Here is a 26,371-nt window from a genome sequence, read left to right on the forward strand (position 1 = left end):
GGAGCAGGGAGCAGGAGTTCCCTTCATTCTTCCCCCACTGCAGAAGATATTGATTACGGATGACTCCCTCCTAGGATAGGGCACCCATCGGGACAAACACACAGCACAAGGAAGATGGCATTTCCGAGAGTCCAAGATGTACATAAATCTCCTGGAGTTGAGAGGTGCCCATGAGGCCTTCAAGCAATTCTGATCACTCAGAAAATCCCAGCATATTCAGGTTATTATGGGACTGTCAGCCCCATCCTCACATCAGCCTGCAATCTTACCCAGACCTCTTGACACAGGGCAGGGACAAGATCAGACATACAAATCCAGAGGCTCTCCACCTCACAGCCTGGTATTTGGGTGGATGTCAGGAAACATGACAACAGTGTTCTACATCAACAAGCAAGGGGAAAAAAGATCCACCCCCCTCCCCATGCCTGGTGGTCAGTCTGTGGAATTGGTGTATTTGTCCCCAAATCATCCTACCAGCAGTACACCTCCCAGGAATACATAGTAGATTAGTGGGCAGCCCAGCAGACACCTTTTGATCAACAACAAATGGGATCTACATGATTCTGTAGTAAAGACTATATTCAGGCAATGAGGATTCCTATCTTGGGACCTATTTGTGTCACAAGAAAACAGGAAATGCAAGACATACTGCTCCAGAGGCACACAGGGTCAGGACTACAAAGGGGATGCCCTCTTAATCTAATGGGAGAGGCCCTTAGCTTACACCTTTTCCCCGCAATTCCTTTCTTACTGATTCAGAAGGACAGCGCAGAGATCATCCTCATTGCTCCCAGATGGCTGAGACAGTGTTAGTTCCCTAACCTTCTCCACCTGCCAGCCCTGTCCTCACATCAGCCTCCAATCTTTCCCAAAACTCTTGACACAGAACAGGGGTGAAATCAGACATCCTGCTCCACAGGCTCTCCACCTCACGGCCTGGTATTTGGGTGGATGTTGAATCTAGAGCAGACATGTTCAGTAGCAGTTCAAGCCATCCTAAAAATAGCAGGAAGAAATGCACCAGAAAGTGCTACTTGGCTCAGTGAAAGAGATTTCCTGTTTGGGCTCAACATTGCCATGTGTCCCCAGAAGAGTCGACCTTTCCCACCATTTTAGATTATCTGCCCACTCTGAAGTCCTCAGGTCTTTCCCTTAGCTCCCTCTGAGCATCCTTGGAAGCAATTAGCATCAATTAGTGCCACAGAAGTACAGGTCAGGACTGAAGTGCATTGGCAGAAATGTTGTAGGCAAGCCTGGAAACGATGCAAGTGCTGAAGATCTGGATTGGTGTGCTTTTACAAATGATGTGCATTGTATCAGGGTGATGCTTACTCCACTCTGCACGCACGCACACCATTTCTGAAAATCCAGTTAGCACCAGATTATACCTAGCCCTTGTGCAGGTGGACAGAGGAAGGAGATTGCATAGAGTCCATCCTCCAGCTATACCTGCTGCTCAAGAGCCATGCAAAATAGTTAGGGAGTGCAGTTATAAGGCAGACTGCTGCTACTGCTGCTGTTAGCCTCTCCAGAGGTAAAAGATGGGGATGGTTACAGCCCTGCTAGCCCTCCAGTGCGGCTAGCAGAACTGACCAGGAGTAGAGGAAGGCTTCAAGGGTGGCATAACAGCCACACTGCCTCTGTATTTACTGGGCTCCCAGAGCCATTCTTCTTGCTCCAGGCATAGCTTCTAGAGCTCTCACTTCAGTAAAGTACCTGCTCACCTTCCCCTACATGGGACTGTGACTATATGTCACAGTCAATCCGTTAGCAGGGAGCAGGTGATCCAGGGCAATATCTGAACCTTTTAAGAGAGTAGTTCAGATGAATTTATTGCATCCACATTATGCAACTGTCCAAGTACCCTGTAGAACATGGGTCACTTTTAGTTTGTAAGACATGAAAATCAAAATTTCATCTTTGGACAATCCAGCTAATCTTTTATAAGCTGTATGGTTGGGAAGATTGTTTGTACATGAGACACTGGGACACTGCTTTTCAAAAATGCATCTGTGTTATTGTGTGTGCAAAAATGTGTGCAGAGTTACTTGCCTAATTCCTGTGAACCTACCACAAGCAGGTATTTTTACTTGAAAATGGCCATTTAGGTTCGTCTGTGACAGTCCATTTGTGTCACTAATTGGGTACTTCATTTGCAGATGCATTTTTGAAAATCAGGCCCAAAACACACTTATTTTCAAGAAGGGATCAATGACTGTCCAGAAAGAATTTTATATTTATTAGACAGTAAGTGCACAGAGTTGTAAACTGCACTGGAATCATTTCAGGCTTTCTGTATTCACTGTTGCTGTTTTAAATGTATACTTTACCAAAAGAGATCAGGTTTAACAGATTTAACAGTTGGCATAATGGCCCCATTGTATGTTATGGATTATTTGAGTTGGAAGGGACCTCCTCTGGGTCACTTAATTCACCCCTTGCATTGTAATTGAATTACTAAATTCAGCTGATTGTTGCACTTCTATTAATTTGTTTCGTTGGCTTGTCTCATTTATAGAACTTGCGTTGTCCCAAAGGTTCCCAACATACTTTGCAGATTTCGGGCCTGATTCTGATCTCTCACTGATTTAAATACAAAGTAACTCCACTGACTTTAATGAAGTTACTACAGATTTACACCAGTGCAAGTGAAATCTGAATCAACCCTCTGTGTACAGAGACCCACCCCTGAAATGCAGCCACTTCTGGGGCAGAATTCCATGAACCATCTGTGCTTGCCACATGGCATAACAGGGTTTTTAGGAGAGAACATGAAGAATTAGGTATCCAGTTGAAACTACAGGCAAGATTTGAGCTGAACTGAACTTTGGCCTGGGCAATGAGGCTAACATCCCGGCTGTCACAAAAAGTTCTTTGCAGACCTACAGTACCAGGATTAATTCACCCACTGGCTAATCTCAGCCATGTGGTTTTAGAACACTCAAACTCTCAAAGAGCACACCTGGGGTGTATCTAAATAATCTTTTTACTGACTATTTCAAAAACAATACAGAAAACAAAACTTGGTCATTGATAATCTTTTTAAACTACCTGTGGACAATAATAAAATAACATCTACCATCATATCACAAATAATTCTTCCTTAAATTTCTGTGGAGGACTTGGCCTGATAGATTGTAAACCAAGCAGCCAATTACTCTGTGCTACACTGGATTGACATAAATTAAAAGATTAAAATAAAATAAAATATTTTTTTCTGTAATTTATTAGCCCTGGATGAGCTGGAGAGGTGATCGTATGTGACCTGTCTGAGTGATGGAAGTCTCATTGTAATCCAGAACTTGACTGCCCTAAGTGTATGGAATATTAGCTATGTAACTAATATTTTCAGTAGGAGTGCACTATGCTGTGGTGATGTATTTGTGACAGCTTTGATTGTTTCTCCGCTCTCTCTGCACTGAACTACAGAAATCGCCCACTAATATATTGATCAATTAAAATGAAAATGCTTTGGTTCTCTGAGCCAAACAAAGCACCCTATGCTTCTCAATTAGTCTGTGCCCCATGGTAATCCAGGTCTGATGTAGCATTATTGGTATCATTTAATCTTCTAACTTTATGCGGGGGGAAAACAACTGTTTTCTCTGGTCAATAGAATTCCTAAATGTTTATGCTTATATTTTTTAAAGGGGACATGGGGATTTATCTGCCAACATCTATTAACATCAGTGTATGTTGTACTGTTACATTCCTGAACCTGTTTCAAAATTATGGATTTAATTAAAACAGGAACTAAACACACCTGAGCCTTGTAAAGGGCCAGTATTCTCCTCCATCTCAGCCTGCTGCAAAGCAAACTAACATGCCATAAAAATATATGATCATAATGGTCCCTTCTGACCTTAAAGTCTATGAGTCTATGATCTGCAGGCATTTTCAACATGAGTATATTGCAGTGAAAAACAGTTCAGTTGACTCAGCATGTATCACAGATATTTTGACCTTCTGGCCTTTGAATACACATTTTAATTCTCTTCGTGCACTTATCAGAAGTTTCCAAAATGACACATACAAAGACCTGATAATTCGCACAATAATGTGGGCTTTTACTGAGCAGCTGACCTAAGAACAGAATGTTCAGTTGAAGCAAACACACATGGAAAATGAAAACAGAAACTGACCAAAGAGTAAAGCAATGTCATAGAGTCCAGTGTTCAGACACTGAGAACTAAAAAGCACAGCTGAAGGCCTCCGTGACAGGTAGAATATCAGTAATTTAGCGCTAGATAGTCAAAAGGTGTTGTTTGTTAATATGTGTTTTGGACTTTGCACAGCTTCACTTGACTGGAAAACCACACATATCCTCAGAGGATGTAACCAATGATGAAAATGTGGCTAAGTGCTAGTGTAAATAGATATACTTGACTAATTCTAAGTTAGAAAATCCTGATGTCTGATCTAATTTACACCAGCAAGCTATGGTCCCCCAGTGACCACACACCATATGGAGATTGCCAGAGCATACCACTCCCTTTTCTCACTTCTCCCTGCCCCTGCTCTTCTTCCCTGTTCTCCCTCCCCATGCCCTTCTTTCTTAGAAGATATTTTAAGAAAGAATCTAGGCATCTGTTTTATGTTTTTTTATGTAAGATTATTTGTAAAATGTCTGAATCCATATACTCAGATAAAGAGGTAGTGGGGGCCATATAAGTAAGTACTAGATGGATCTGACGAGGCAAGAGAGCATTGCTTAAGATTTCTTGTCCTAATCTTGGTACTTTGAAATAAAGTGAATTTAAGGAGCAAAGAAAATAACCACTTTTAGCAGAAGCATCTCAGTCGAGTGCTCTCTCCTTCTGAGTGTCATTGGCTCAGAGTGAGGTCTTGGGCTAAGCTCTCCAGCCCTCCTCCTCCACATCAGCAATTCTACTAGTGTTGCAGAGTACAAAATTATTTTTAAAAAGTAGTAATGTTGAAACATTGTCTTGATTCTTTTAAGACAATCAGGCAGGAAGTTTTATTTTTAGAAAGATGTCCTATTGAGAAAAGAAGCAAAAGAGTCAATTTATTACTGTATTTTAAGGTATTCAGCAGCAATTTCATCCAGTCATTTTAGGATCTGTAAAAATAAGTCTTATTTCTTCTATTGCTTTTTTCCCTGTCTTTGCCTTGATTCAGCTGTGAAACCTGCAGTTCCCCTGCCTTATTACCTAGCTTATAGACTCTGGAATGCTGAAAGTGTATTTCAGTTTGATAAATTCTTCTCTTGGTGCACTGAAATGTCACTTGTCTGGACTGAAATGTCTAATATTCTGTTACATAACAGTGATTTTTGGTTCATCCGTCTCATTCTTGACTTCTTTCTAGGGAATTGGCAGAAAATAACCTTCCCATAATGTATGACCCTCAATCCTGAACAAAGCCTCAATCAAGAAAAGCTCTTAAGTACACATGTAACGTTAAGCATGTGAATAGTCCCTTTGACTTCAGTTCTACTGGTAACTACTCATTGGCCTTTGACTTCAATGGGATTAATCATGTACTTAAAGTTATGCACATATGTAAGTTCTTTGTTGGATAAGGAACCAAGTGAGAAAACCACCTAATGGGATTTTATATAGTGAATCTTTGTGGGAGCTGAAGGATGAAATCCTTATCCTGGTCCTTGGGGCAACCATGTCAGTAAGCCAAATCTAGCTCTTGATGGGTATGGTGGGAAGTAGCAGAGGTAGTCCTTTGTTCCCCTCCTATATGACTTTTGGGCCATGTGTGTTATGCCCAGACCAACTTTTTTCTTTGGCCATGCCCATACTCCCACTTCTCTTCTCTTTCTATTCTTGTGAATAACATGCAATCACTCAAATATTCATAGAAAGAGAAGAGAAGTGGAAGTATGGGCATGGCCAGAGAAAATGCATTTTTAAATCCAAACATTTGGGCCTTCTTATTTTCAGTAGTCTACCATCTCGAGTCAGCAGGTGGCCTTGATAATCTATAATTGATAAAATTATTACATCAAATTAGGAAATCTATGGCCCTTTAATGCCTAAAACCCCAAAATTACCAAACAATGGCTGCAAAATGGCCAGTCATTCACTATGGGAACAGAAGTTTGGATGTATCAGATCAGACCATTAGTTCATTTAATCTGCTCTCCTATCTCTGATCGTAGTTGAGGAAAGAATTGTAACTCATGCTTAAAGTTAAGAATGTTTTTAAGCACCTTTCCTAGAGATAGGGATGATTTTCCTGAATCAGGGCCTCTGGCTGAGAGCTCATGTCACAGGAAGTTAAATTTTCTCCTGCCCCTTACTGTAGTGCACCTGACCAGTTATGCAGCGCTCTCCCTAGGGATGGGGATTCTTTCTAAACCCCCAACAGATAGGTCACTTCAGGAAAAATGGTATTTTATTTTCCCTTATCATTGCAAGTGTAGCGTACTTGCAGCTACAGATTATGTTGTTGGTCATAGCCCTAGAATTTGGCTTGACCACTTCCTGAGGCAATGAATTCCACAGTTGCCTATATGCTGCATAAAGTAGCATTTTTTTTCTTTTGATTTCTACATTTACTGCCCTTTATTTCCCTGAGCAGTCCATTGTTCTTGATTAATGTTAGTCTGCAAAAGGCTGTACATCTTATTATGAAGTACTTGACGCACTTGACTTATGTTTTAAAAAACACAATCACAATATTCCACAGCTATTCAAAATCAATTAGCATTTTTTGCAGGAGATAGGAAGTTAGCCCTGGTGTCCTAGTTAAGTTACATTCTGACAACCTAGAGCTCTCCTCTGGTTTTCACTGAATACAGTGTTCTTTGCTTTCTCGAATTGTTTCAGTTTAAGAGCTGCTGCTTTATTTCCTTCCTTTCCAGAGGCAGTTGCATTTCATTGATGGATGAAGTGATTCACGTATATTTAGTTTGTCCTGGCTTTGTAGAGTTTGTCAATTGTTTTGAGACAAGCTTTTGCACAAAATGTAATTGTATGTTCGTATATCCTAGAGGTGCCATAGTCTAGTGGATTATTTCCACCTCAGCCACTGACTGGATGAAAGATATTCTGTATATGTCTGGTGTTGTTACTTGTTACATAGCTGGGGAAATTTGATGTGCCTTCTGCCTTACTGGTGGAGAATTACCCGTTCCAGTATGGTGGTGAATAATAGCCATTCTGCCATAATGCCATTGCACCTGACAAGGGACGTCACTATATGAATTTAATGCTTGTAAAATGTGCCAGATTAGCAACCCTGAAAACAGAAATCCTCTAAGCAGGTAAAGGATGCCAGGAGTGCAAAATGCCATGCTCCACCCACCAATATGCCTCAATTCTATTCTGGAAGAACCACCAAACCACCTCCACCAGCCAGATGGGAGATTCATCTCCATGTCTTTTCAGCTCTTGGCTTTGGCTGAAAATGCCAGTTGTGGTTGTAGTTTAGCAAACTCTAGAATTAAAAGTCCCAGCTGTTGCTACTGCTAGCAGGCATTATCTGCATCACTGAGATCAAAGTCTTGAACTGAAGTTGAAGGCTGAGATGCTATTCCCATGACAGCAAAGAAGGCTGCACTGTAAGAAAGGAACTGTTATTGCACTACTCTGTGTAAAACAGTTCCACGCTGGCAGAATAGCTATCTGACCTCTGCAACAGAAATCATGACAGTGTGAATAGGCTCCTCAACTACCAACAACCCAGAATTGTCAATAAAATGATTTCAAAATTCATATAATCTCTTCTGTGCCGTATTGAACGATATCGCCAATATAAACAGTGTTGTTTATTGCACTCCTGGGGGGAAGAATGACCTGATGTTTGTTTAGAACAAGGGACTTGTGTTGCACCCAGTAGAATGTGAGACTTACCTCACCTCAGAAAGATAATTATGCAAGAAACGTCAATCTGGAATACAGGGTCGTGTGGAATTCTGTAATACTTGCATAATATGTTGACTGATATGCAGAGTAGTCAAAAATATTCCCAAAGTATCCAGCTGTTCTCCAGATTTTGCAAAAAGATAACCCATGTGTAACTTCCCACAGAGTCCCACTAATAGCAATAGCGCTGTGCACTGCCATAGCCCTTTACAAACATTCATTTAATCTCTTAGTGCCTCTTTGAGTTATGTTAGTAGCCTGTTTTGCTGATTGGGAAATGATGGTGAGATGAAGTGACTTTCCCAAGGTCACCTAGTGAGCGTGCAGCAGAGCTGGGAATAGATTCTGTTTCCTTACCCCAATTCTGTGCCTTACCCATAAGACCATCTCTTTCTTTTTTAACAAATGATACATCAGAGCTAATGTACAATAATGCACTAACCTTATGATCCCTGAGAGTAGTAAAATATATGCATCTGAGGATGTGACAGCTGAGACAGGGTAGGCATTTTGAGATGGGAAACCGAATGATTTCTGCAAACTATCATATGTAGGGTCCCACCTGCTGTTAGTTATGAGGTCAGGTGGAAGTACTATCACATGCAATCTTTCACTGACACCAGCTTGCAGTCCCTGTGCCCTCTATCAGACAGCATAATCACTCAGCCTACATAGTATAATAGTCCCATTGCAGAACTGTAAAGTTAGTAGATGATCCACCTTTCCTGTTAAGGCTCCTTGTTGATAATAAATGTTCACCTGGAGAAAGATACGGGAAAATTTACCCTGCAACCAGAAGGCCCAGACAGCTGTAAAACAGAAACGGAAGAAGTAACCTTTAGCATTGCCTCTGCCTATTCTCACTGGACAGCAGCTACATAAAACATCCCGAATCTCAGTCTCCAAACTTAATGGCATATAGACAGTAAATCTCTTTCAAGTCCTGCAGTGACCTTCTCCACTTCAACAGCATTATTAGCAAAAGCCAACTGTACCAGTCCAGTAAGTTCTGCAGTGACAGCCTCCAACCGCTGTCAAGGGATATGTTTGTGAAATGTCTGCATATTCACCAAGCTTTGAAAAATAGCCAAGAAAGATTTTGGACCAAGCAGAGATTCAAGGTGCTTTTTGATACAAGTACAGTAACATTGTTCAGCTGATGACAGTCTATCCCAGACTTTCAGGACAGGTCCACTTTACAGGAAGAATTCCCAGATATGTGGTGACATGCAGTCTTAGCTGAGGCTATAAGGCCTTCCTGCATGATAGTACACTGCTGTTTTGGGCAAGTGTATGTATTTTTCTTTCCACCATCTGTCAAACAGTCCATAATCGCTACCCTATCCCTTTTTCCTCTCACAAACCCGAAAGACATTCTTCATGGGCAGGTAAAGGATGCAAGGTGTACCTGTCTTTTTAGCATTTTAAATAATTTGCACCAAGTCTTAGCAAACTACTGCAATACAGAAACTGTATCGTATTGTCACTGAACACCTCCTTTCTTCTTTTGCCTGTTGCTTACAGCCCAATCCTACAGTGTTTGGAAAACTTTCCCCTCCACTTGAAGCCAATGAGAATTGAGGGTGCTCATAATTTAGCAAGATGCTCTATGATTGAGCCCAGGAAGAGCCATAGTAAATAATGATCAGCTTCTTACCAAATACCAGTGATTTCTGTACACCTAATGAATTATTATAAAATTAATGCTGCTTTCACTCAGCCTTTTCATTATACATAAGACTGTACATTGTAAAGGAGATGAAAAATTGAGGTCCTGATCACTTAGTATCAGAATCGCAGATGTTCTACAATGCCAATGTGCAGCTCCCTGATTCTCCAGGTCATTTTGTGATGACTCCCATGGTCAGCAATACCAAAGGAACATACACTAGTTAGGAATGTCTGGAGTACAACATGCTCTGGTCATACCATTCCATTCCCTACACCAGGATGGGGTTGGAGCTGACATCTCCTCCATGCCAAAATAGTACAAAGGCCAAGAATGCACCTGTGAATCTGGCCCATAGCAATTAGCGTACACTTAAATCAGCCTTGCAAAATTTTACTCATCCGCTATTCTAGGCTGAGTAATTTTTTTTTTTTGATGGGTAAGTAACGTACTGTTAGTTTTTTTCATTGTCATCGACCATGATTAAGGGATGTCAAGTCATTTTTGTGCCTATGCTGGTAAATTTTTATGGCATTGTTCCAAACCTGATTTATAATAATTAAAAATCCCATGCCATTCTTCATAAGAGTAGGGGTGTTAACTCAGATGTCCTGGCCTAATTCCAGATTGGACAATAACATTCTGCCCAAATTTCCCTCTGTGGTTTCAAATGGCTGTCTTATTCCTCCTGTCCTGAATGCCCGTGTAGTGCTGCTATGCTCTTGAAATAGCTCCTGTGTTTCACTGCAGAAGCGACTGCATTTCAGTGGGGGGAGAAGTGAAGCCTATATAATTTGTTCTTATTGCATAATCCTTCCGACCCTTTGGGATGAAAGATACTACATGAATATAAGACATTATTTCTATTATTTATAAACTAATGTAATAACAGGGAACAATTCTACACATGTATTCAAGAGAAAACTTAGAGAAGGTAGGAAGAGGAAGCCATGCACTTGTGTAGGGAGAAGGAGAGTTCAAGAGCTCTTTTCCAGGCACAAAACCTATAAATCCTCTTGGGAAGAGGCCAATGAGATAGTTTCACTGAGACAGACTTTGAGTTCATTTTTAATGAGTTCTTTCCTGTTATGCTGCAGTTTAGGGATCCCTGCACAGAGACATAGATTGCCCCATTGACTGTGGACTATTGCCAAAGAAAGTCATCAGATTACAGTTGGAAAGTTATGAATTTGGCACTTTAAAGACTGTACAATGAGAGGGATATGGATGAGGTACTTTTTTTCTACAAAGAATTCACTTAACAAGTATTACTTTCCTACCTCTGCCTATTGAAGATTTGAATTCTTTTCCTGAGTAGTTATGTGGCTTAGTCATCTTTTCTAAGCTGGTAATGTGTGAATGCCTGTCTACTGAAGAATTTTATGACCTGAAAGAAACAAATGGTTAAGTTGCCATAAGAGGAGCAGTTTCTATACTATACAGCATAAAATGTTCAAAAGCATGGTCAGTGGGACTTAGGCTCCTAAATGACGTAGGCACATTTGAATATGGAACTTAGGCTCCCAGCTAACACACTTCGGTGCTTTTGAAAATTTTGCCTACAGTCTATTTCTCTGCCTTGGAGATAAGTGTTTATGAAATGTTAAGTCTAGATTAATGCATCCAGCTATGAGATATCTTCACTTGAACATCCCAAAATATGAATTTCTAACAAAACTTTTAAGATAAGGGTGAGCCTTTGAATATAGTATTTGTATGTACCTGAATTGATATGCTGGCTGCTCTCCATATACTGCAGGTTCTGTGCTCAGATGACATTGTGCTTGAAACAGCCTGCTCTATTTGCAGCCACCTGCATTCATGTCAAAGCTGGAACTGCATTCATGCCATTCGATTGCAGGGTCTCCGACTGACATGTGCGGGAATCACTGGGTTGCATGGATGGCCTCTATAGACAGAAGGAAGTTTTATAAGAAAAGTTTAGAAAGCACTTTACAGCATCAGAAAATGGTGGGCAGTGGCAGGGGTTTCTTCCCAGGCCTGGTCTAAACTTAAAAATTAGATAACCCTGAATGATGACAAATTTCACACTCTGAGCACTGCAGTTGTGTCACCCTAACCCCCAATGTAAATGCAGGTAGGTCGATGGAAGAATTCTTCCATCAACATAGCTACCACCTTTCGGAGAGATGGATTAGGTACATTGATGGAAAACCCTTTCCATTGATGTGTGAAGCATCTGAGCCTCAGTGCTACAGTAGCACAGCTACAGAGCCATAGGTGTGCTGCTGTAGTATAGACATGGCCTAAGGACACAGAGACTGCCGTGACTATGGTAAGCAGTGTGAGAATAACCAGGAAGTTGCCATTAAAAGTCAGCATTTGCCAACACTTACTACTATCTGAGGTACCACAGTTCGCACTTTACTTAGAATGAGAAATTACTTCTTATCTGAGATCACAATGTGTGGTGTGTGTTGGCAAAAGCTGATTCTATAAAGGTGACCACAGAAGGTCATACCTATATGGAAACAGGTAGAGAACAGAGGAATCAAAGGAGAAGAAAGAGAAGTGAAGACATAATAAAGAAGAAACATTTGGTACATTTATGTGTAAATAACCAGAGGCTCTGTTTACAAACCTTTCCATCTGTTCCTTCGCCTAATCAGTTCTGCTTTCTCGCTCTGTCTTCTAACTTTCCTTCGTCTTTCCAGATGCAGGACGCTATGGGCTATGAGTTACCATGGGTGTATTTTGTCAGTCTGGTCATCTTTGGATCCTTTTTCGTTCTAAATCTGGTTCTTGGTGTGTTGAGCGGGTAAGCTGCCAGTTTTCGATGTCCTTTTTCCAATGCTGCAGGGCAAGACTCCATAATCAGGGTTCTTCCCAGTCACCAGGATCCCTTCCTGACTAACCTCCATCCAAAATAAAATTCTGAATCCAAGGAAGTTTTTACATTGGTTTTGAAATAAATAACTTAAAACTTGATCAGCCAAAATAACTGGCACAACAAAGTGTTACTCTCTAATGAGGAAATTCAACCTCAGTCCAACCAAAATACCCAGCTCCAACTAGACTGGAGAGAAGACAACTTGGTCTCAATCACAAACTGCAGTAATGCAAAACTTTGAAAACCCTGGTACTGGTGACTTGAGATCCCTTTGGCTGGAGCCTTGCAGTGCTCAGAAACTGAGCCTGTCTCACTAATTATCATTCCACTTTTCCAGGTCAATGATGCCATAGGAAGGGACTGGCCCTGGATCTATTTTGTTACACTAATCATCATAGGGTCATTTTTTGTACTTAACTTGGTTCTCGGTGTACTTAGCGGGTAAGCAGAACCAGGAAAATGTTTTATTATTGTTTATATATTTCATTTATATCTCTATTCCTTCTCTTTGGTTATGGCTATAATGGGGTAGTGGTGGGTCACTCTCAGAAACGTTTAGTAGGAGCCCCTAGCTTTGTTGTGTAAATACCAAAACATGGCATCAGATGGCCTACCTGAAATGAGGGGAATCTTTGAGTAAATCCCTTTATGAAAAGCCAACACGTTGCCTTTAAAATACTCTTCTCCCTAAAATAAGCTTTAGCAGGTGCCATGAAACTACAAGTCCTGAATTTGCCTGAATAAGGACGAGCACATCACTTGCCAAACCAGGAAGGGATTGTTGGTAAAATCCTGGAGAAATCAATGGAAGTGAAAGGTGACTAGCAGCATATATGGCAAATCCCTAAACATTTGTAAAATGGGAGTCTTTCCAAATTGTTCCTTCTCTACTGAGAGATTCTCTTGTTTAATATCCTTGAAATGTAGGCTGGTCGGAGGGATTATTTTCCATGAATGGATTAACATATTTTTCTTTAATGGGCACATCTTCTTTGCTGTACACATTACAGGGTTAGGCATGACGCAGGGAGAGGTCATTTCCTTGTGAGGTTTTATAAGGGTGATCATGAGTCAGATGGGGATTGGGGTCCGGTAGGGAGGGTTAAAACATCCCCAAGAGATGCAGCTGTTCCTTAACTCTTCATTTTAACCTGTGCTACAAAGCATCATTGCTGAGGCCAAGTAAGCAGTTGCCTCACATAAACCAGCTGTTAATGTACCCAGGAGTTAAACTCTGTGCTGGCTTTGGTGAATGAGAGAACTAGAAGATCCAAGTCAACAAATATTTTTGACAAGATTTTCAAAAAATGAATGCCAAGGATTAGGTTCCCAATTCCATATTTAGTCACTGCTGGGTACTGAAGATTGTTAAAAATCAGGCTATTTTATTTAGGGGTGTAAATATAGTCATAGAAGCATAACTTTAGGCAGCCATTTTTTTTAAACATTGGCCCCAGTGCTTACTCTACTGAGCCTGGTGGGAAGTTTGGTTAATGTCTGTACCTATCTGCTGTACTGACCACTCTAAACTCTCATATCTAATTTTGATAAGATGTTCTTGAGGTGAGGGGGTCCTGGCAAATCAAGGGCGACGCTCTCTTAGCAGGAGTGGGAGTTACGTACATCACAGAAATGTTGTCCATGATCTCAGAGACAATCAGAACAGGAAGGCACTAGTAGGCCCAGACAAGAAAAAACCTTCTCTGCTGTCCTACAGATTATGGATTTAGAGGAGGATTCATTACCTTCTGCATCACCCCTACTGAGGGAAAAGTATGCAGGTATGACAACTGCTGCCAGGAGAGGAGCTTCAAGTGAGTAAATGGAGAGGAAAAGAGGCTCCAAAAATAAAGAGTGAGGCAATAGCCTGTGTTTGGAAAACTGGGGAGTGATACTTTCAAACATGAGTTCCTCAATATCAGAGTCAGATTCCCCCACTTCGTCACTCAAATCAGCAGGTAACCATGTAAAATAGCAGTGGAAGCTGGTGGCATAGGAAAGTAGGCAGGCAAAATTGGTTGCACCTTCACATGACAAAAAGTCAATAGCGGTAATTAAAGAATATATATTATCTGATTGGGGGAGAAGGGCAGGGAGTGCCCACTCTGACAGCACCTAAGGTACTGCAGCCAAAAATCACTGAAGCTATACTACACATAAGCAATTGTTAGGGACAGCTGGGATCAACTGTGAGGTCCATCCACAATTACATCATTGAGCTGAATCTCCTTGCCTGTGTTGACTGTACTGTGATAGCTGCTCCATTTCTTCACAGTCAACCTGGAGGATCGCACTGGGAGCCATTCTCTGTTAACATCCCTGAGAAAGGCTCCTTGTTCTTAGCAAACTGAAATGAGGAGTTGAAGTTTCCAAAAAAACGTTAGAAAAAATAACAGAATGTTCAAACAGCTAACTTTCAAATGCAGTTCTGAATTGTACTGAGTCCTGAAATGTCTTCGCCCCTCAGACTCAGATATTGCTCATGCACTCCCTATTTTGATTGATCCATTCTGCATAGATATTACAAAACAATATTCCTGGTGATCTTTACATTCCAGGTAACCCATTCTGGGCATCTCATTTTACACCCAGCATGTCTTTTAGGAAGAGAATTATTTCTTATACTTCATCATTCAAAGGGGAGATGTTACATTCTTGCTCATATAGGCCTACATTTTAAAAAATTGCTTCCCAATAATGTGGATACAATTTTGTGCTCACAGTTAAATTAGGGTGTAATTAATTGTGCCTACTAAAATGCCTTAATTGCACCTACTATTTTGCAATTGCAAAATTGGAGGTTGAATTGTGCTCTGGCTAAAAATCAGAGTCATAATCAGTCATTCCTAGGTATCTCATTCCATATAGTCATTGTGGACAAGCCAAACAATCTACTATACCTAGTTATATACTAAAGTAAGTACTATACATATACATAAACATCGCTATAGTCCTGCTACTGGCTTGACTGAGGATTAAGGAATATGGATGTATTTCTAAAGAAAATACCATACCAGTTCAGGAGAAATGATTCCACATAATAATTACAGCAGCAAATTTGACTCAAAATTTCAATTCCCCCAAAGATTGGGGTGTTTACATCTGTGGGTTTGTTTCAGTCCATTAGAGATATGGGTTAGCTGTGAGATTCTTAGATTCAGATTCCACTTTCCTCCATACCCATAAGCCATGGTGGTATTCAGATTCATGTTTGTGATTCAGTCAATATCTGATAGTAACTCCAAAAATATGGCAAGCTGACAGGATATTCTGTACCTGTCAGAGTAAATAGGGTTCAAATCCATATGCTGGATTTAAAGCAATCACCAAGATCTTTAAACAGCTGTAAATTTGCCGTTTTGCTTGCTTTCTATCACTGCTCTGAGTACCAGAGATTTTAAAAAATGGGGTATAGAACAATAATTCTGCATCCCATTATCAGAGCAGGGAAGAAATGCTTTCCCCTAAATCATACAGGACAAAAGACTCAGCCCAGTCTCATACACACTGAAAGGCACTTCCCAGACACACTCCATTTGTTGAGGTTGTACCCAAGTGAAGATTTCTCCTCTAGTTTCCTGTAGAAAGAAGGGGAAAGGGAAGTAAATTGAATGCTGGTAAAAATTGCCAGATTTGCAGCCCTCAATTGATGTTGTCTATTCACTGAAAAGAGACAGGCTGGTCATTACTCCTGTAAGCCTCCCTCATTCCACTCTCCCATCCTATTTCAATGTTGTTCTAAGGGTACCACCTGTAGGTTTGAGATGGTAGTTCAATGAACAGGCTCCTTTGGTCCTGGCCATCCCTGCTGAGACTTCCAATAAAAACAATTAGTGTCAAATGTGATGGTGGTGTAGGTGATGTGCTTCCTGGGAACTGAGCTGAGATCACCAGCTCATTTCACATAGGATACTAAATAGTTTTCCATCATAAGAACATACAACATATAAGTTGGTCATTAACAATTGGATTAGCTTGGATTCTAACTGGCTTCCTAAATATTAATTGTTCTGAATTTCCTGACGCATATACCCCTCAAGCATCAAGTTTTAATGTTACTACAGCTTAGAAATTAAGCACATTTGATTAAGTCCTGTTCTTTGGAAGGTTTTCTGAAATGGGAAGCCCTCTTATGTTTTGTGAGGGAAGAGTCTGTGCCAATATTGTTCATTTAGGTCAGTGGACTAAGAATTGGGATTACTGGATTCTATTCTGCCACTTGTGGGATAGCCCAAGGCCTATATACTACTTAAGCCCTGTTAGGGACCACTGAAGTCCTGCTAACACTCAGTGTAACTGGGACTTATGTGGTTCCTAACAGGTTTTAAGTGAGATTTAAGTAGTGCATAGGCTTTTTGCTGGCCCTTTGCAGAGGGATGTAATTTTGTGTGACATAAGCCAAGTCGTTATGCCAAAGATCAGCATTTTTACACTTGTGTGCCCAGATCTGGCCATTTAAATTCATATTTAGACACCTAAATAAGTGTGTTTCCATTGGTCTCAAATGCTCAGCACCTCTGAAAATCAGGCCACTGATTTAGGTGCTTATCTTTAAGCACTCAAGTTTGAAATGTTTGGTCTTAATCTTGCTTTTCCTCAGTTCACCCATTTATAAAATAGGGTTAATAATGCTTCCCTACCTCACTTTTTTCTGAGCATTAAATTCATTAATGTTGGGAAAGCTCTTTGAGAGTCTCAGAGGAGAGATGCTATAGAAGCGAAACGCATTATTATTGTTGATTGATCTTTTCAACATCCATCTTTTTTACATTTCCAAACAACACAGTTGTGGTTCTCAGGGTAAGAACACTAGATTTGTCACTTCTGACATAGGGCAAAGTTCTAACCCGGGACTTATTGTGAAGCTATATTCAGAACCGAGGACCCAGCGCAACTACTCTTCACTTTCTACTTTCTTCATTATCACAATCCCATGAAGCAGAGCAAAAACCACGCAAGATGACAGAGAAGAGGACTGTGCAGGCGTACTTTGTCACACACTGTAACTCTGCATGTTTGTCTGATTCATGAAGACCTTTTCCTATGTTTATTCTCTTGCTGCCCAGGTTACAGTTGGACCTCACAAAGGGCCTGATCCAAAGCCCACAGAAGTCAGTGGGAGTTTTTCCATTGATTTCAATGGACTTTGGATCACACCTTAGTTGAAAGGGAAGCACTTCCTCGCCCAGCTCCATCTGAGTTATCTGAGGACACCACGCTTGGCACTGATTGACATGTTTGGGACTTTCAAAAGTGTTTAGCTTTGGTCTAACTGCTCCCTTTGACTTCAATGATACAGCTCCCGTAGACTTCAATGGGGACAGTTAGACCAAACCCCACCCTTTGTTGGCAGTATCACCAAAGAGGCTACAGATTAACTGGTCAGAGAGAATGAATTCACATCTTATGCCTAGAGATGGAGGGATTGATTCTCCATTGCCTGAATCTCATGTAGTCCTGAACACCTGTGCAAAGTGGATGTAAAATGCTACCACTCAGAATAGTTGCATTTTACACTCACTCTGGTAAATGACTACACATGGTACAAAACAGTGCAGAATGTAGCTCAGTTCCTGTAAGTCAAGGTTGATCCACATTGGCAGGGTAGTATGGGAAGCTTGCACTGTCTGAGCCCATGCTCTGCTTGTTCTGTGGATAAATGAAGGTCTGAATTCCTGAGGGCTGTCAGTCCAGTACGTTTCACCACCACTAAACTAACTTTTTAAAATAAAAGCATCTCACTGGCTTAGAGTTATGGAAGAGAAAATTCACTCCAATTAAAATTGGACTCCGTTCAGTTTAAAAGAAAATCAGTGGTTCCCCAAATATTGTTAAGACAGCAGCTGCTAAGAAATCATGAAGTGAGAACACCCAAAAAAGAGCCACCTTTCTTGAATGCAGTCGTGCCACAGGTTCATCTGATTTCCTCTAGTGCAAGAAGAAGTCCAGTATCTGACCAGAGGCATATCTAACAGCTCCAGACAAAGCTGATTCAGGATAGGATTCTCTGTCCACAGAGGAAGTAGGGGACAGCCCACATAAGACCCACCAAAATGCTTGGATTATCAACATGGAATTCTTGTTCCCGTGTCTTGTATGTAAGCACATAGTCCATATAATGTTTTGTCATCAAGCTGCGAAATGCTCACCCCAAATCCATTCTCCACTGTAGCCATTATTCCTAATGGTTGTCCCCCAAACTTTGGATTTGCAAATGCTTCCTTCTGGTCAGGGAAAAGCAGGTAATAGTCTCTAATACTGGAAACCTATGGCAAAACACACCAGCCTAAATTTTCAAATACAGCATCCCATGATGTGGCTGCAATTTTTCATCCTGGATTAAATGTGTGAACAGAATTGTGGGTGTGTTTAATTACACCCACAGTTGCACCAATTGAGGTGCAATTGCATTTCCATTCTGGAGATCAGGTTAAGACTTGGCTAAAAATCAGCACTGCAGTCCCTCTCCAACTGTCAGATTATTGCAGGACATTTAATCTGGATCATCGGATTAAACTAGTGTAATAATAACAGATATTCACAAATGACTGGTGGAAAGATGCATATAGCAAAGCATTATAACCTAAAAAGAATGACATTTTACGTAAACATATGTAAATTTCAGTTACATTCTTAACCAAATGCTAAGAGTTGGCGTCTTCCTAACATATTTACAGAGACCTGACACTACGGCTGTTATATCTGTATATCTGACAAGGACCACTCCATGTACATATTAATGTGACTTTGAATGAATAGAGGCAGCTGAGGGTCCAAGGTAGGGGATGTCATATTTCCAGTGCAAACCAATCTAATCCCATTGTTTTTCAATCTCTCCCACCCACATCCTGTCCCTCCCTCCTCTTTGCCAGGGAGTTTTCCAAAGAAAGAGAGAAGGCAAAGGCTCGGGGTGACTTTCAGAAGTTGCGGGAGAAACAACAACTGGAGGAAGACTTGAAGGGGTACCTGGATTGGATAACTCAAGCAGAAGACATCGATCCAGAAAATGAAGATGAAGGCATGGATGAGGAGAAGCCCCGAAACAGTAAGCAACTTTCCTCTGTCTCTCTCACTGGGCTTTTAGCTAGGGAGGAGTGCTTCAAAATTTGTAACAGTGAGATTTCTTGCAAGGAAAAACAGATCCATCCTGAGGCGTCCACCATTCTTATACATTACCATGGTTGTATACTTGTAGGAAGTTCGGGGAGGGTGAAATACATATAAAATAAATGATATTGAGCCACAGATCTTCAGTAACGGTAACTTTAAATGCTGATCTTAAAAAGAAAAAAGACCATTATTTGCTGTTGGGAGTGCTCTACAGGAATACGGGTTACAATATATATCTGTCTCCTATTCATTTATTTAATTGCAGTTCAGTGTTGCAGGCTGTTGACATATGGTTAATTGCTTTGAAAGCAAAGGTTTCTAGCCGAAGCAAAGCTACAGTATGGTATACGGGCCAAATCAGCCCTGTTATTCTGTGTAACATTCTGCAACTCCTCTGAAGTCAGTGGAATTGCATCTGATTATGCCAGGGTCAAATTAAGCCTTAAGACTTTTCTTCTCAGGGAATTCTCTGTTATTTTTGTTCTCTGGAGTTCAAGACATCTTTGTGCAAAGTAACTGGGAATTCACCAAATGTCTCTGCTAATCAGAGCTGCTGAAAGAGGAATGGTTACATGACAGCAGCAGCTTCCTATATATCCTTACATTAGCCGGATCTTCCCACCCCCTCCTCTTATCAGCACTGACTGCATATTCACTTCGCAGACACCTAACACCTATCTTTACAAGTCCCATAGTCTGAAAATGTCAGGGCTGGAACCCTTCAGACAGTTACACAGTTAAAGGACACTAGCATTGTTCTTAGCATTTATAACTAAAATGTGCGTTATCAACTGCTTGATTTTGGAAGGGAGGCAGTGAAATATTTCCATTGGGGTGTATTATTGCCCTAATTGCTGATGAAATCAATAGCTCTCCAGGAGGAAAAGGTTTGTCCTATTCCCCTTCTGACCAAACAAGCAAAAGACAAAAGACAATCACCTTTGAGACCATACACAGGCAACATGTTGACACTGAAATGATTTGTTTGAGCAACAAGGTAAGATTAGTATCAGAAGCTGGTGAGCTTCTCCAGGGCAAGCTCTAGCACTGATAATTGTACCACCAAAGCTCTTGATTTCACAAAAGTGCACATTGTTAATTAACACCAATGGCCAAATCCTGTTCACTTTACTTAAGCAAACTAGACCTGGTGGAGTAAATAGGAGCTCTGGGTGCTCCATCTCTCTAAAAATCAGATAACTTTTATTTAGACACCTAATTGGGGCCTGTTCTCAAGTTTGAGAATTTAGGCTCAAGAACTTCTTAGGTTAGAATCTGGCTCAGGTTGTTAATGACCAAATATTGGTGATAGCTGCTCAGTGGCCTATAATATTTGAAATGGGTCTGGAGATCTAACGGTAATTCTCAGTGCAAAGTTGTCCACATTAAAAAAAAATAAATCACGACCGTGATTCAATTAGCACCTTTATATGAAGTCTCAGCAAAAATACCAAGGATTAAATTGACACAGTGCTTGATACAAAACCCACTGAAGGTAAGAGAAGGCTTTCTGTTGACTTCAGTAGGCATTGGATCAGGTCCATAGAGTCTTACCGGTAGGTGGTCCCTTCAGGAAAAGGTTAAGGCACATTAACAAGGCGGTTTGATGAAACCCTTGTACTGCTGCTTCCTGTTTTGTATCTATTCCGAGAGTCAGCAGAGAATAGCTGTCTCCACTATAGTTTTTATGAGCATGAGATTAACTCTTTTTTGTTACCAGAATTTCAGAATGAATCAGACTTCAGCCCTTGACTAAGTTTGCTAATTCCAAGGTAGGCAATCGAAATGTGAGCTAACAAACTCCATTTACATGGGGCAAATCTGTGATGCCGTGGGGAAGCTCAGAACTAAAAGCTAACACATCTGCAGTCTGTAAAGTGCCACAGGACTCTTTGTTGCTTTTTACAGGCTGCACTCAGTTTTCTGTGTCTTAGCCACACACATGGATGAGTTTTGTAGGTGCTTGTCTCAGTTTGTCCCATAATGTATGTAAATCCCTCTGGAGGTTGTCACTGTTGTCTATGAATGGAACAATGAAATGTCATTAGCAAAGTTTACTAACTTGCTGTCTGTTTCTTCTTCAAAATGATTAACAAACAGAGCATCTTAGATAGCATTGGTTCCAGTACTGGCCACTTGGGGAACTACTGTTAACTAGTCTCCACTCTAAAGAGTAACCATTTTCTGTGACACTATGTTGTTAGTCACTTAATCAGTTTCTCTTCTATGACAAGATCAGGCTTCTGAACAGAAGACTGAACTGTCTAATAATGCTGTAGGGTGACATCATGCTTCTACAGATAGACACCACAGCGATGGGTATAGGAGGGAAGTGGAATGATGCTGGCTACACATTAGTGACATGAGTCACCCTGGCAATGCAGACAGGATAGGACAGGCCAAGCAGCCAAGTCACAATATGGAACACACATTCCTACTCTTCTGAAAAGGGCTGTATGTGCCCCGGTGAGCTAATGCTGCAGATGGCATTATGTTTGCTAGCTGACGGGGGACCTGGCCATGCCCCCAGGGCTGGCAAACAAAACCCTCTTGTAGCCTTGGTGCACTACCCAGTGCAGTATCTATTGGGTTTCTGGGAACTGGGCGGGCGGAAGCCCGCCCAATGCTAAAGGATCCCCCCCAGCTTACGGGGAGGATCTACAGGACCTCAGAACCCACTAATTTCAGGGGACAACTAATAAAAGAACAGGGACAGGAGTGCGGTCAAAGGGTCATAAGAAGGGAGCCTGACGGGGACACCGAGCAGAGAACCCCGGACAGCGCCCACTGCTCCTCGAAGGCGTCAAGGGAGCCAGTGGACGCCGCCCAGAGGAACTCCGCCCGGATACGTGAGCGGACTAAGGACTGGAAACAAGCCCCACAGTCGCAGGAGTCTCCATCGGCCAACCGCCTCTCCCTGGTCGCGTAGATGGCCATTTTAGCCAGGGCGAGGAGGAGATTGACCAGGAGGTCCCGCGACTTTGTGGGGCCAGTAGCTGGGTGCTCTCCTTTTCATTTGCTTGAGCACTGTGGCCCCCTTCTCCACTATGGTAGGATTTGTCCCCTAAGGCCAGTTTGTGAATCCCGTAGCACCACTGGGGAGCAGCTAATTGCATGAGAAGTCCAAGTGAAATAAATGAGACTCCCCGGGTGAGTAACTGCTCATCCATGCGAGTTAGTGGTTCACAATCTGGCCCGCTGTGTTTATAAGTAAGCCTTTTTTTTGCATCTGGTGGTTTTATTTGCAGTTGTATGAATAGAGAGCTCATGTTATAAAAACACCACAGTGTTTTTGTAATGGTTCTGAGTTTAAATCTTTACTGATGTCACAAGTTATACTGTGCTGCCAAATAATTGATTTAGAAAAACACTTCTGATTGCCCTGTACCGATAAGTAGTATACATGTCATTGTTTAGAATATCTATTTGTCTTTCATGTGTATGAGAAGACATTCCTGGTATATTTACAGTGTATACATAGAAGACTTCCCATCTTTCATATCGCATCCCCCACAAACCAGTCTCCCACATGGCAATGCAGAGCAGCCCAAAGCCATTGTGGTCTAAGGAATGAGAGGCTAGGGCAGTGGTCGGCAACTTTCGGCACGTGGCCAATCAGGGTAATCCACTGGCGAGCCGTGAGACAGTTTGTTACGTTGACCGTCTGCAGGCACGTCCCCACCCCACCCCCGCAGCTCCTATTGGCCGTGGTTCTCCTTTCTTACATGCTTTGATGAGCAATGAATAAGTAAACAATGTTGTTATTTAAATTATCAGCACTGAGCATCTCAATTAATATTTCACAGAGGTGATGGGGCTGTTCAGACTTTTGAGCTATTGTTTCAGGCTCTTTGCAGACTTCAGTATCAAGAGGGATAGCTCAGTGGTTTGAGCATTAGCCTGCTAAACTCAGGGTTGTGAGTTCAATCCTTGAGGGGGCCATTTAGGGATTGGTCCTGCTTTGAGCAGGGGGTTGGACTAGATGATCTCTCGATGTCCCTTCCAACCCTAATAATCTATGATTCAGCAGATGTCTCTGGATCAGTTATACATGGGTCACTTGAGTTAACTATATCAGCAATGGATTTAAGTTTTTTAATCAAAGCTGAGATTCTTAAGAATAAGAAGGCAGCTTGACAGAAATGCTGGTATGCCAAACCCCCATGTACCAACTTAATTTGAGTGTTACTAATGTGGTTAATATCTATTTATGATCACACCACTCATCAAAAAGATTCTAAACTAACTTACATCAAGAAATCACTTCACCTACTGTTGAACTGCAGCTATCTCTGGATGGAAGGTGAGAGCTGTTTAAAACTCCATTGCCATGGGAATCCTTTTATGATGGTGTGAAGGTACTTTCCCCATAGGTGTACTATTCTTTGCACAGTGCAACATCTCATTTAAAATTTGGGGTTGTAAATTTTCAAGGGAGTGTGCTGTGAGGTGTTCATCTTTAATGTGAGTCAGACAATTACGTTTGAACACTTAATTTCTGAGGTAGCATAGATAGAGCACAGGACTAAGAATCAAAACACCTGGACTTCTCTGACATTGACTCATTCTATGACCTTCGACAAGTCACTTAGATTCTCTGTGCCTCGGTTTTCCCATCTGTCAAATGGGTGTGTGGTTAGGCATAATTGATTAGCGTTTGCAAAGCTGTGTGTGATCCTCGAAGAGAAGATGTTATTATCCAGAGACTATTGTTACTCTATTTGTCTTGTTATCGTGTTCTTTTTGTCTGCTCAGGTTTTTTGTTTTGTTTTTTTAAATGAGGAACAAATCAGCAGAATTCAAGGCAGAGTTAAATAGCAAATAACAAACTTGTTTGATTATTAGGCCAGTGCCTCAGCTGTTATAAATCAGGGAAGCTCAGAGATTCACCAATTTACATCCTCTGGAATCTGATCCATGTAGTCTACCTAAACTAGGCCCAAACCAGAAAATATATGCTTTCAGTGTCTTCTCAATCCTAGAGCACAGTGGAGAGACTTCCTGCTCTGTAAACAGGGCTGTCTGTTCCGGCCCAGGAATCTGCCTACTGTGAAACTGAGACGACAAGGCATAGGAAAGAGAAGTCTCACTTGCAGCCTGTTGGTTTTTGGATTGGCTGCCTGTGTCTGTTCCTAAGGGGGTTGCTGACCTTGGCCATATGTCATTAATCATATTTCTATCTGCTGTCGCTCTCCTGACGCCTCCACACTGTGCTCTGAGCCATGATGGGTGTTAACAGCCCTAAGATGAGAGGCCAACAAATCCAAGTGCTACAACACTGAGGGACTTAGAAGAGAAAAGATGGGTAAGCAAGTGAAGGCAGCCAGAGCTACATATTCTATACAGATTTCAACTGATAATAACCCTAAAAGAGACCTCGGCATTCTTCTGAACCAGTTTAATTGATTTTATCTTTCACATCTGTTCAGGGGACATCCACAGAGCTGGCTGCATTCATCTGCTGTGTCTTAGGGAGTGGCTGAGAGGTAATGCAGCAGCGTTATTTGCAAACATGATTTAACAATTACAGCAGATGCAGAGTGGAGGAGGTAAAGAGGCATCTGGAGGCTGTTTGTGTTGATGGTTTTCATCTTTGCCCTTTTCCTGATGGGCTTTTTTGCAGAGGAAGAAAACATTAATTTGATCCAGGAGAGAAACGCACGACATGCCACAAAACAGATGCTGAGCTTCAGAATTATAGCAGAACACGATTTCCCCTTCCTGTTGTACAGCAACTGGGAATTTGCCCTGTTTTATCTGTTATAAAGAATGGGGGTGCTCATGCATTGCAGTGTGTAGAAACAGGAACCTCAGCAAAGGCCAGAGTCTCCCTTTGTTGAAGCTGAATGGCAGAACTCCCATTGACTTCACTGTTGCCATCCATGGCTCCTGCCACTCACATTTTCTCCCTCCCTCCCTTTCAGTTCTGATTGGTATAAGTTCTGCTATCAGTAGGGGTGCAACCCCACTGATTTCATTGGCGTTCACAGGATTTCATTGGCGTTAACGGGTGTGACGGACAACACACTTTGGCGGCCCATTTTCTGACAGCAAAAGCATTTTGGGATTAGAGGTTGCTCATTTTCCCACTTAAAATCATATCTAAGACTTTAATGTAAATTATAACAAGAACTGATAGCTCATCTAATGGGACAAAGATACTAAGGTCTAATTACACTCCAGGGCTTTGTTGTAATGGGACTGATGCCTGGAGAAAGTCAGATCCTCATGTAGTTTAGCGGGAAAAGCAGTGGAAATCAGTGTATCGCCCCTCCAAACTATGTAGGAATGGCTTAGAGAGTACATTAAGTGGTGACAAGTACAAGGGGTTTTGGCTGCACATCAAGATTTGTGCCTGATTCACAATAGGAATGTGAGGAAGCCCAAATGAAGAGGCAGAGAGAGAGCAGGTTGTGAACCAGAGGAGAAAATTGCCCAAATTCTAAAATGAAAATCCTACATAGCTTGAAAAGAAACAATCTCAAGCTTCACAGAAATTACTATAGGGTCTGTCTGACCTTCGGGGTCATCTTTACTCAAGGAAGAACTCACTAATTCCCTAATGAACTAGCAATAAATAGGCCTTTCCACTGACATCAGACCTACTTGTCTTGCCTTACAGTCCCTCGTTTTGTCTTATGCAAATATCCAATGTTTCTTGTGGACGGTGGTATGTTGTGGTGATCAGGTGATTTCAGCGTAGGCAGCAGAGTGTTTTTCATTTGTGGCGTGCAAGGGACTTTGTCAAAAGCCAACCATTTTAAGCAGAAACATCTAAGCGGAAAAGTAGAATAGGAAAGAAGAGTTTTCAGTTGAAAAGGTAAAACTTTAAGAAGGAATGGGGAGCTGCTGGGTGCTGAGCTGTAGCTCTTGAAAATCTGCTTTTGCATTTAAGTGCAT

At 41.5% G+C, this 26,371-nt stretch overlaps 1 protein-coding gene across 1 annotated transcript in view; it reads left to right on the forward strand.

The window, feature by feature from the left end:
* Positions 1–26,371, forward strand: part of CACNA1C (calcium voltage-gated channel subunit alpha1 C) — a 636,517-nt gene that overhangs the window by 436,782 nt on the left and 173,364 nt on the right. Inside the window, exons 8-9 of the mRNA XM_044991489.1 lie at positions 12,186–12,289; positions 19,234–19,406. Coding sequence (XP_044847424.1) covers positions 12,186–12,289; positions 19,234–19,406 — 277 coding nt within the window. The remainder of the gene's footprint in view (positions 1–12,185; positions 12,290–19,233; positions 19,407–26,371) is intronic.

This window comes from Mauremys mutica, chromosome 1 (assembly GCF_020497125.1).
Source record: "Mauremys mutica isolate MM-2020 ecotype Southern chromosome 1, ASM2049712v1, whole genome shotgun sequence".
Lineage (NCBI taxonomy): Eukaryota > Metazoa > Chordata > Testudines > Geoemydidae > Mauremys > Mauremys mutica.